Genomic DNA, 11,484 nt, shown 5'->3' with positions numbered 1-11,484 from the left:
TGTAATGGCATATGGGAAGGGAAATAGTGACGACTTCGGTCTGTTTGTTAGTTAAGAGATTGCCGATCAATAAATAGAGATGGCGGATCTCCGTGGTTAATTGTGGGTACCGTATGGCAATTGACAGTTGGGTTGGACAACAAGTTCGGATGGTGATGGTTTAGGTTTAGATTTTTGGAGTCAGATGATGTAACTTGTCTAAACGGATTGTGGATACGGAATTGTGACAGATTGGTAATTGAGGACCATAGGCTTGAACCCGACTTGTGTTTTGATGGTCGCATTGAGATTCTAGTGCGTTGAATTGAGTTAAGAATTAATACGAAACGAGTACTGTATGACAAGTAGTGAGGACGTTGTGAGCCGTCAGCACCATTATCTTTTTGAGGTCGTATAGTGGCCTAATTTCGAGGAAGAAATTTCCTAAGGAGGGGATAGTTGTGATGTCCCGAAATTTTGACGTCCGAAAGAAAAGTGAATTCGACGAATTTTATCCTTAAATTCTAGCCCGATAATTAAATTTGGATTTTTGAAGATTTAAGGGACAATATTTGATTTATTTTAAGACATTGATTAGAGAAAGTCAAGTTAGAATAGTCAAACCATTGAGTCGTAGTATCGAGACCCTTCGTACTTGAACCTAACCTCGACCAAGCCCTGGAAGTGAAAATCCCAATTTGCCATCGGTTTTAGTAACGGTGGTTTAATTTATCTCCGGCAAACCAATTTACTAGAATGCCTTTAGATATTTTCATATATGACAATGGTTTGAAATTAATTTGACTTGGTGGACGCCCCTTTCCTTTCTTTTCATGTTAGCCATCCCCTCCCTCCCCTTTTCTATCACCCTCTCTCTTACTTTTCACTCTCTCTTCTTTCTCTCCCCCATTTGCACATGCGACAACCCCCATCCTCACCTACTATTCTTCTTCCTCTTCTTTTGCCTTCTTGCTCTTTTTCATTCCTTCGACAACCCCACCTTCACCGAACGCAAGCCACCACAACCAACCCATCTCCATCGCCCCTTCACAATCGCATCGCCCCATCCGCCATCGTCGCCTTCGTTGGCCACCGAGTCGTGGATCCCGGGCTAGCCGATGCTCGATCAGCGCCCTCCAAGCCGTGGTGCCCGTCCACCCCGACCCCCACCTCTCTTAGTTCCGCCAGCCTTCAGCTACCGCCTAAGACCACCCGAGAGCTCCGCAAGACTCCTTAGCCGTCACCGAAGCCGTTGTCCGGACCCGAGCTCACCCAACCCCGCCGTCCCTCTCACCTCGAGACCCACGGACCCAAGGACTACCGCTAACTTGCCGTCCCAGCCTCCGCGACCTTACTCCCCGGCCGCCACTCGAGACCCACCAAATCCGGGTGTTCCGACCGCCGGAATCGCAGCCCCGCTGTTGTCCTTAGAGCGTGCCGTCAAAATTTTCGTTCGGTGAACAGTGCCGGTGAACAATACCGGTGAATAGTGCTCGTGAACAATACCGTTGAACAGTACCCCCCCTCTCGTGAACAGTATCGGACTCGATCCGAAACTCTCGTACCCGACCAGACACCGGCTGCTGTTTTTTCAAGGTGTTAAAACCCCTAAACCCCGATTAGGGCGCTAATTGCACTTAGTATTAGTTAATTAGCGGATTTAGCAATTTAGGCTATTTATGTAGTTTAATTGTGGTCGGATTAGACAGAAACTTGGTTTAAGATAAATAGCCACAATTATTTAAGGTAGTCGGACTAGTTAGATCGTCTATGGCTAATTGGTTATTAGACTGGACTGATTGTTTGGGCAATGATTGTCGATGTTTGATCGCAAGTGAGCGATAGGCCAGAGCCGAACATACGATTGTTAATTGTATGAAATTGGATTGATAATTATTGTTGGGATTATTAATTGTGTTTAATTAATCCGTAGTGATTGAATGTTTGACTAGATGCTCGGTGTTCATTGTTGCTTGTTGCGTGAACAGTTATGGGTATCGGGCACCCTATTTTAGATATAAAGCCTTGTGGATAATATTGTGCATTCATATGACCACGTGCGGAATTAAATTGCATATTTTAGCATGAAAATGGTCATGGGCCAAGTTTTTGAGCACGTACGCATGAGCATTCAGCTAAAAGTAAAAGATAAAAATTAGTTGATTGTCGAATGTGCTTGAGTGGTCATAGGATGAGATTAAACCGTGCCAATCGTGCGGAACCACACGACTTGTCAGAAGCACGTCAATTTGTGCCAGTGCCAATCATACGGATCACACAAATTGTCAGATGCCGGTCACAGCTTGTGACGGACCGAAACTCCTTTTTGGAATGCCTGTTTGCTATGTTGTGCCGGACGCATTGGATACATAGCTTTCATTTGCCGTCGTCGGGAGTAAGGAACGATGTCTGGTCCTACTAGTAGACACCGCCAATCATAGTGTCGGGGCCACACTAGTCGTGTGCGCCGACCATACCAGTCGCGTAGGTCATCGGTTAATAATTGGACTTCGTGTGATGTCTTGCGCATGCAAATTGATATGATGCCGTACCCGTTGATTGTCCGACGTGATTGTTGACTTGAGTTGAACATTGCATTATGCATGGCTAAAGACTGGTAAGTTTGCATGTGGTTGAAATATCTACTCTTTGATGATACGACTGTTTGTTAGGATGCTTGAGCGAATCAATGCCCTAACTGGGCTTAGGCGTTGACTCACCGAGATTTATTTCTCACCTCATCGTTGTTAACCCTTTTTCGGGTCCCGAGTGATGGAGCTCATGGATGTTAGGGCCTGGTTGTTAGAGTAGTTTTTGGTAGTAGATGAGGGTATAACCTTACCCGACCATATTTCTTTTTGAGGTCTTAGTGAGCCGCCCCGAAGAATGAGGTTGTATAGGTCTTATATAACTCAGTAGGGTTAAAACTCATCTGATTTGACTTATGAAATAAAATGGTCTTTTGTAAGAATGATTGAGTTGATTTCCTGTTTTTCTATCCTCATTGTTAATTGTCCGGGAGAATTTACGTTTTCGCGTGTACCGTAAGTACGAAGGTCGATAGTGTGCCTGGGATGCTATCCTCTATAACCTGTGGCAAATTGGTAGAGATGTCGCGAGCTCGAAAGTCCGAGCGTGACAGTTATCCTCGCCTCAACTATACTGGAAATAAGGCGGTAAAAGAATTGTAGAAGTCACCGTTACCTCTTCAACTACTTCATTAAGTTAGACATAATTTTAGACATGAGAATATGATAGTCACTTAGAGGTGAACACCAATATTTTCCGAAAGTTGGTTTAGTATGTAGTCCTGTATGGACAGATACACTAAGACATGACCAGAAGCAAATTTACATGGGTTTATATCAAGTTGACGTTGGCGTCTAACTTGTTTTAATACAACATATTATTGTGTTGATGTCTCAGTTGTAAGGTTTTTTAAGCTTTCAATACAAGATAACGAAGTACTTTTAATTTGGGTTTCTCTTAGAAGCTATAAGGGACCATGAAGGGAACCGTCCCTGAAGTCCCTTCAGTTTCCCTGCGCGAACCCGGGAAACAGCCATCGCTGTGGACCAATTGGGACGGCTTTTCTGGTTTTAGGGACAGTGAAGCGATCCGCCTCTTCTCTTCAATATCCCCCTATTCAAAATGCTTTATACTCCCAACTTAAATTAAAATACCCAGCGCACTTGTTGGATCTCAACTCTTTGAAAAGAATGATGACCTGTGTATTGATGTCGCGGACGAGAATTATTCCATGTTGTTATTGTACTTCCTATGTGTTGGAATGATGCTATGCTACATCGTTTCGAGCCAAAAGAGCAGAAATGAAAGTCAAACAACTCCCCTTAAAGCCATATTAAATCTTCTTTCTGAAATCTGTTCCACTATCAATTAATGATTCTGATGTTATCTATCATCGGCGAATTCATAATTTCAGTGTTACTCTGTTGGGTGATTCCCACATATATTTAAAGGAGCTTCTGCAAAACTCTGCTTCTTCACTCAGATCTCCAACAAAAATAGTCATCTCATCTCTCAGTTTTGTAGGGAAGATGATGCTGCCGATGGTGGAGACTGTGATGGGTCTTGTGGCCCTTGTTGTTCTTGCAGTTTCCTACTGGAGGTACAAATGGAGAGACCGCTCTAACTCTGGGAAGTTTCCTCCAGGTTCCATGGGGTTGCCCTTCCTAGGAGAGACCATTCAGTTCTCCATTCCCAGCAAATCCGTAGACCTCCCTCCTTTCCTCAAGAAAAGAATTAAAAAGTACAAACCACTTTTGTTCATGGATTTTTCTTATCCTGTAATTAAGCTTAGCACCATCACTGAGTTTCCAGTCTTTTGGGAGTTTATTTTCAGGTACGGGACGTTGTTCAAAACAAGCTTGGCCGGCCGCCCCGTGGTGATATCAACAGATCCGGAGTTCAATAAATATGTTCTTCTCCATGAAGGAAAATTGGTGGAATTGTGGTACTTGGACTCGCTTTCGAAGCTCGTGGGTCACGATGCACAGGACTTGGAAGTTAAGACTAATGCAACCGGGTATGTCCACAAACACCTCAGACATTTGATCCTAAATCACATGGGTCCGGAGAGCCTCAAAGAGAAGCTTCTTCCTCTGCTGGAAGCCACGGCTGAGAGAACTCTCGATGCTTGGTCGACTCAACAATCTGTTGAAGCCAAACATGGTTGTTCCAAGGTAATAAACATCCGCGGCTCTAACGTTATGTTAGCTACTGCTGGAAACCCGGCAGCCGGACGTTGATGAAGAAGTATTTTGCAGATGATATTTGAGTTCACCTCGAAGCTCCTCCTAAGTTACGATGCTGAAAATTCAGGCGAAAACCTCACGGAGGATTTGCGTACTCTCATGAACGGTCTCATGTCCCTTCCGATAAACATTCCAGGCACTGCTTTTCATAAGAGCTTAAAGGTACTAAGAAGTCATTCATCACTCGATACTCGGCATCTTCCTAATTTTCTGAAGTTGAAAAAAAAAAATGCAGAGCCAAAAGAAGCTACTGAATATGATTCAAGGGAAGATCGCGGAACGAATGGCCTCACCAGCAGAAACGAGGGAGGCGGACGTCCTCGACCATGTCCTTGAGGATATGAAAACGAAGAGCTTTCTCTCGGAGAAATTTGTCACCTACATATTCATGGGGCTCCTAGTTGCCAGCTTCGAATCAATAACTTCCGCTTTGATCATGGCCCTTATCCTCATAACAGATAACCCTCAAGTGGTGGAAGAACTCGTCGTAAGTTTTCGGCTGTCCAAATATAAAGCTTAAAAGCTAGGAGCCATCTTTGTTTTCCATTCCTTCTTCTTTCACACTAACCCCTTTTGGATCGCCATTATTTACCAGAAGGAACATGAGTGCGCCCTTCGCAAGAGGTCTTCGGGTGCAGTAGGAATAACGTGGGAGGAATACAAATCCATGCCTTACACCATGCAAGTAAGTCAATACACAAAACGAATATTTCGAGCTTCCTTTTTATTCCTTTTCTTGTTCGATAGCTGATGTGTTTCTAATTAAAGTTATGGTAATGAGTTATTTTATTGGAATAATAGGTCGTCAATGAGGCACTCAGAATGACCAGCAGTGGACCCGGCATCATGAGAAGAGCAATCAAAGACATTGAATGGAATGGTAAAGTTTCTGGACTTTTACTTGTTTGGTTCGTCAAAAACGACTTAGTCAACGAAAAATACTCTCCGGTCGACGGAAAATTCATGCATAAAATTAGGAAAGTGAATTCCCAAAAATGTAAACACTTCCTGGAATTGCTCCTCTCGAATTCTTAATATATTATATACATCGATAGGCTTCCAGCCAAGGCCTCTGAGAATGATTTTCTTTTCTTGATTAACAGGATATCTAATTCCGAAAGGTTGGACAATTTTCATCAGTCAATCTGGGGTACATCTGAACCCACAAGTATTTGAAAATCCCCATGTCTTTGATCCCTCGAGATGGAAGGTAACTTAGATAAATTTTGTTAAGATGGTCATTATGTTGTGACCGTGACATCTTAATTCAAATCCCAGAAAGAAAGATGTATGTCCATAATTGTCATGTGGGTGTTGACGTAACTTTATATTTATGCAACATAAACAGCAATTGGATGGAGGAAACGTCACAGGAAGATATTATATACCATTTGGAGGGGGCGGAAGGCAATGTGCTGGAGCTGAATTTTCCAAAGATCTCTGTGCTGTGTTTCTCCAAGTTTTGGTGACCAAATATAGGTGAGACTATCACATAAAGCATTCAATTCACATAATTAGGAGAATATGCTGTAAAATCGGGATGTTCAATTTGACAGGTGGACAAAGGTGAAGGGAGGAGAAATTATTCGCACTCCGATGTTGAAGATTGGAGGAGGTTTTCATATCAAGGTTTCCAAGATTCAAGAATAAGCACTCCCGCTAGAGCCCATCCATATACATGTGTGTGTTCTTCAAGTGTTGTCTAAAGTTGAAATAAACTTAGTTTGGAACTAGCCAGGGGATGGGGTCCATTCAATTAAGCTTAGAACTATTCTCTGCCAGTCCCAATAAATGCAATTAATGTAATATGCTCCTAATGACTATATGCAATTTAGACGACGACCATTTTCTATGTAAAATAGATCGTCAAAATTAGATCTCAACAGCTGCCTCTCTTTGATTGGGCTCACAGAGGTTCCATTCAAAGACAAATGATGTCTACATTTTGATTTTTGACACATGCTGTGACACCCTGAAAATTCGGATTATGTAATTTGCCCAAATTCAATAAAAGGAAGAAAATTAAATTTCAGTCTGTGCAAATTTCGGATCGCAAGGACGTAAGTGACGAATTTTGGACGATTCTCAAAATGTCGTTCGGTTTCGATTGGGTCTCAAAATCTCGGTCACCACAACTTAGGATTTTTAATCCTCGCGCCTAGACTTTTTCCGAACCGAGCCTAGCCCGTAAAAATCCAAATTTTATTCCTCGTCGGTTGAGCCAAATATCTAATTAGTCCCGATTTATCAAATTACAAAATCACCCTCCGATATTATGCATATGAGACAAATTGTCTTAATGGTGAGTGAACCGGTAGGCCCCACCTCGGTCAAATCCCCCACCCACCAGTCAACACAGCTCTCTCTCTCTCTCTCTCTCTCTCTCTCCTGTTACTGCTCAAGCACCCTTCCTCCTCCCTCACGCCCAAATGCCATCCTCCTCCTCCCTTAGTCATTTTCGCGTCGCCACCACCACTATCTCGGCTCGCCACTAGCTGCCACCCCACCTCCTTCTGACCGCCGCAGGCCGCCGAATAGCTCCCCGAAGACTCGGATGTCGGATCGCTCTATTTCGCATCGAAGGGCTGCCCAAACTTCAGCCGCCCTTGTCATCGCCCCAGACCGCCACCAGCCGCCGTGTCTTTGTCCTCCGCCACCACCACGAACCTCCCGACCTCGGCCCGCCGCCCATTACCGGTCGGATCGCGGCGAACAGCCGCTCGAAGCCGCCCGCCTTGTTTTTGCGTCCCCCGCCTACCGCCTCTGTTCCAGCCGTCTCCGCCGCGCTCAGTCAATCGCCAACCACCCCGAACAACCACCAATGACCTCTCACCATTCCCCAAGGCCGCCGGAAGCCGCCCGCTGCCCGTAGAGCTCGGAAACACCCCCGGCCAGCCTCTCCTGTTCCGCCCGATGTCCCCTATTCGCGTCCCCTGTTCTATCCAGCTTCGATCCGCCGCTGCCACCGGCGCCACCGATTGCAACCCCGAACATCACCCAACCTTGGCCAACCTTTCCCTCAGCCTTGAACCACCCAAGCCCCGCCCCCCAAAAATAGCATGTTTTCCCCTACTCTAGCCGCGCCATTGTTCTAGCCACCATTGTTCACCGCCGGCCGTCGCTGTTCCGGCTACCGGCGACGACCAGCCGCCACCCTCGGGTTCCATGCCACCTTCCCAAAGTGTCGGCACGTCCCGTGGACCAACTTTGACCGAGTTCGAAGCTCGAAACCCGGGTTGACCACAAGGCGCCTTTAATTGTCACCGGACCGAGTTCATGTCGCCGCCGCCCGAGTTGAGACCGCTTGAGCTAATTAAAATTATGAGTTAGCCCCTAACTCTTGGTTAGGATGCTAATTACGTTTGGAATTAGTTTAATTAGCTAATTATGGTGTTTAGGTAGATTAATTACGGTCGGGCTAGATAGAAACGGGGTTTAGGCTAAATGACCATAATTAGTTAAGATTAGTCAATTAGCTAGGTTGTCCGTGGCTAATTGATGAGTAGTACTAATTGATTTGACTAATTACATTGGTTGATCGCGAGCGAGCGATAGGTCGAAAATGAGCGCGCGATTGACGGTCAATTGAAATTGAAATTGGAATTAATAATTGACTGGCTGCAATTGACGAATTGATTCATGAATTGTTGGCTGCGAATGTCGGATTTGACTATTGATTGCCCGTGGGGGTCCGATTAGAGGATAATCGCCCTAAATTGCTTGATTTGTCGGTCGATATAATTGCGCATTTATGTGACCACGTATGAGATTAAATTACATGTTTTTGCACGAAAAAGGCCTTGGGCCAAGTATTTGAACATGGGAGTGTGAGCATTTGACCTAATTCCAAGAAATGAACCGGCCGGTTGTCGAAGTGCTTAAGTGGTCACATAATGGAATAATTCCAACAACCATTGTCTTCCGGTTGGTCGGTCTTGGCAATCATTGTCTTTTGATTGCTGGATGAAAGTTAGCTATTGTCTTCTGGCTGTTCGTTTGCTGGTCACAGCTTGTGATGGACCAAAGCCTTTTAAGGATTCATGTTAGCTTCGTGCAAGGTCGACAATCATTGTCTTCTGGTTGTTGAGCGGAGGCACATGGACTATCAGAAGCCGTCGCTGGAAGTAAGGGACAATGCATGTTCTTGCCAGAAGAGCACCAACTAACTAGTGTGTTGGACCTATGGTCGGTTCTGATAATAAATAGACTACATGTGGTGTCCCCTGCATGCAAGTGATATGATGCTTTACCAATGGATTGAATTGGTGTGGTTGGTCCGATTGTTGAGTCGAGTCTACATCGCATTATGTGTGGCCTGGAGGATAAGCTTGCATGTGGTTGAAATATCTACTCTTTGTTGACGTGATTGTTTATTAAAACGTCGAAGCGAATCAACGCCCTAGCCGGGCTTAGGTGTTGACTCACCGAGATTAATTTCTCACCTCGTCGTTGTTAATCATTTTCAGGCGGTGACGGAGCTCGTGGACGTTAAGGAAAAGATCATTGTAGGATCTTTTGGGAGTAGATGATGGTTTAACCCTACCCGACCATGTGTCTTTTCGAGGTCCTAGTGAGCTACCCCGAAGCATGGGGTTATATATGTTTACCGTAGCTCAAGAGGGTTAAAATTCATATGCTCTGATTTTATGAATGAAAGTATTTTTGTGAATTGAGTGTGATGATTTTCCTATTATTCTATCCCGCTGATCTTGTTGTTTGGGAGTGTTACACGTTCCGCATGCGCCGTAATTTCGTAGGTCAATAGTGTACCTGGGACGCTATCATTCGTGACCCGAGGTGAGTAAAATAGGGATATCGCAAGCTTGAGAGTCGGGGCGTGACACATGCAAATGACGAAATGATTCTTTTTGGCGAGAATATAAACCTTACCGACTCCATACCCATTCAATGCAAGGGAACATGATGCTAATGCAAGTGCAAGAATCGAAAGACATATCCTGGGGAAAAAAATGTCTTAAGGTAACTTGTCAAAATGACCTAAGTGTGTCATGTTTCCTCTTATATTTCATTGCACATGGGAAAATTAAGCGTCTGAAAACTTTGGTTAACGATAGTGAAAAAATTTATAAACTGTACAACCACCGATCATGTAAGTGAAAATCACTTGAAAAGCCCTTGAATTCCTCAATGTAATTGCTGAGTACTCCTCTTGAATGCATTCATCCAAAAGTATATGGAATCGCACATCAATTTTTTTTCTCAATCTCGAACATACGAAATATGCATGGTATATAATTAGTGACGCATAGATTTGCAATTAACTTTTTTTTTCCATAAATCTTAAAAATCAAAGTAACGTGCAAAATTTCGACATAAAAGTAGATCGAATCAAGCGATTCGCGACATCACGCAAAAGGAATAAACGAAAAGCATTTCTCTTTCAAGCGGAGATTGGATCTCCAGGAGCCGACGAGCGGAGGCAATACTTCGAAAGAGCCGAGGGATAACAAATTTGGTTTTTCATGGACAAGTTGGGGACCTCTTCGGTCTACCTTACGGAGGATTTAGCTGACGTTTGGTGCATTCAAATTCATTTTTTTTTTAATTTATATCCCTTTTAGAGCTACGTTCAAAAGCATTAAAAAAAAACACATTTAAACTCCTCCAAGTCGTGATAGTCTGATAGAGATAGCAGCATCTTATTATTTTAGTGCATCACTTTTCTTTCTTTTTAATTAAAATTCATGCTTAGTTTCTCATTCTTAGATTTAAGAGCATTTAATTCTAATGGATCGCTTACGGGTCCTGTCCCGACGCATTTAATAAAGCATTGTAACCATTTTTTTTTTTTTATGCAGCAAAAGTTGTCGCCAAAATATAAACTCTCAACCGCGAACCCTAAATATTGGCCTTTCTTTCTAACTATAATTATATGTTTATTATTATTAGATGATTAATCCCTTGCGCTCTTAGGCATGGACCTTTAGATTTCGGCATCTAGGAATAAAAATCGGGAAAATTGCTTAAAAAAATGTTTGACTAAACGGAAAAAGGCGGGCATTAGGTAACACTGGTTCGACCTAGCCCTATAAATGGAAATCTCAGGTTCATAGAACTAAGGCGGGATTCGCACATTATGTAGCTACCAGCTGGCCTAGTATAGATCAGTAACGACTTTAGTTAATAATAAGTGAGAAACTAAATTGCAGTTGTAGGGCTTGAGAGAATCTGTGCGAAACGTGAGCAGCACCTTATGAGAGGGTTACAAAGGCCCGCCTTGTAATCCATTAAACCATCTCGAGTTTGTTTAGAATGTGCAAAATGTCATGTTTCTCTCTTTCACCACAGATCTCAACCGCAAACATTAAGTGATCAACGATTAAATACAAGACTCATGAAGTACATCAGAGGTATTTAGATTTAATTTTGCATGCTAGTCTGCAGAGTTGTCGTATCACTATGTAGGCCATGGCCATGGACCGGGAGATTCCTACACTTGGTGAGGATCACGAGTGTGAGATAACACAGTTCATGACGTGATTTGACCACAGGAGTGGCAAGTTGGCAAGTTGGCAATTTGGCAAGTTGGCAAGTCGACTAGGGCGACTGGGGGATACTATTACCCGTTCTTGTCGCATCGTATGATGCACATGAAGGGACAACAAACTATAAACCCTGATCTTGATAATCCATGTGGCCAAAGAAAGGAAGAGAGAGAGAGAGAGCGAGAGAGAGAGAGAGAGAGAGTATCAAGATCAAATCAAAGCAT

The 11,484-nt window shown here is 43.7% G+C and overlaps 1 protein-coding gene across 1 annotated transcript; it reads left to right on the top strand.

Moving 5' to 3' along the window:
* The first annotated feature begins 3,911 nt into the window (after nucleotides 1-3,911).
* LOC115753058 (cucurbitadienol 11-hydroxylase-like) lies at nucleotides 3,912-6,582 on the top strand. Its single transcript, XM_030691547.2, has 9 exons — nucleotides 3,912-4,249; nucleotides 4,343-4,682; nucleotides 4,767-4,916; nucleotides 4,990-5,241; nucleotides 5,350-5,439; nucleotides 5,556-5,634; nucleotides 5,858-5,964; nucleotides 6,103-6,233; nucleotides 6,311-6,582. Exons 1-9 carry the CDS (start codon nucleotides 4,038-4,040, stop codon nucleotides 6,402-6,404), a joined length of 1,455 nt encoding a protein of 484 aa, XP_030547407.1. The 5' UTR covers nucleotides 3,912-4,037; the 3' UTR covers nucleotides 6,405-6,582.
* Nucleotides 6,583-11,484: the final 4,902 nt, after the last annotated feature.

This window comes from Rhodamnia argentea, chromosome 5 (genome assembly GCF_020921035.1).
Source record: "Rhodamnia argentea isolate NSW1041297 chromosome 5, ASM2092103v1, whole genome shotgun sequence".
NCBI lineage: Eukaryota > Viridiplantae > Streptophyta > Magnoliopsida > Myrtales > Myrtaceae > Rhodamnia > Rhodamnia argentea.
The sequence above is the reverse complement of the archived record's forward strand: the minus strand, read 5'-3'. Positions and strand labels throughout refer to the sequence as shown.

Coding starts and splice junctions, on each gene's coding strand:
- LOC115753058 (XM_030691547.2), top strand. CDS start 4,038: ATGATGCTGCCGATGGTGGAGACTGTGATGGGTCTTGTGGCCCTTGTT. Junction 4,683..4,766: donor CCAAACATGGTTGTTCCAAG/GTAATAAACATC, acceptor AGTATTTTGCAG/ATGATATTTGAGTTCACCTC. Junction 5,440..5,555: donor CCATGCCTTACACCATGCAA/GTAAGTCAATAC, acceptor TTGGAATAATAG/GTCGTCAATGAGGCACTCAG.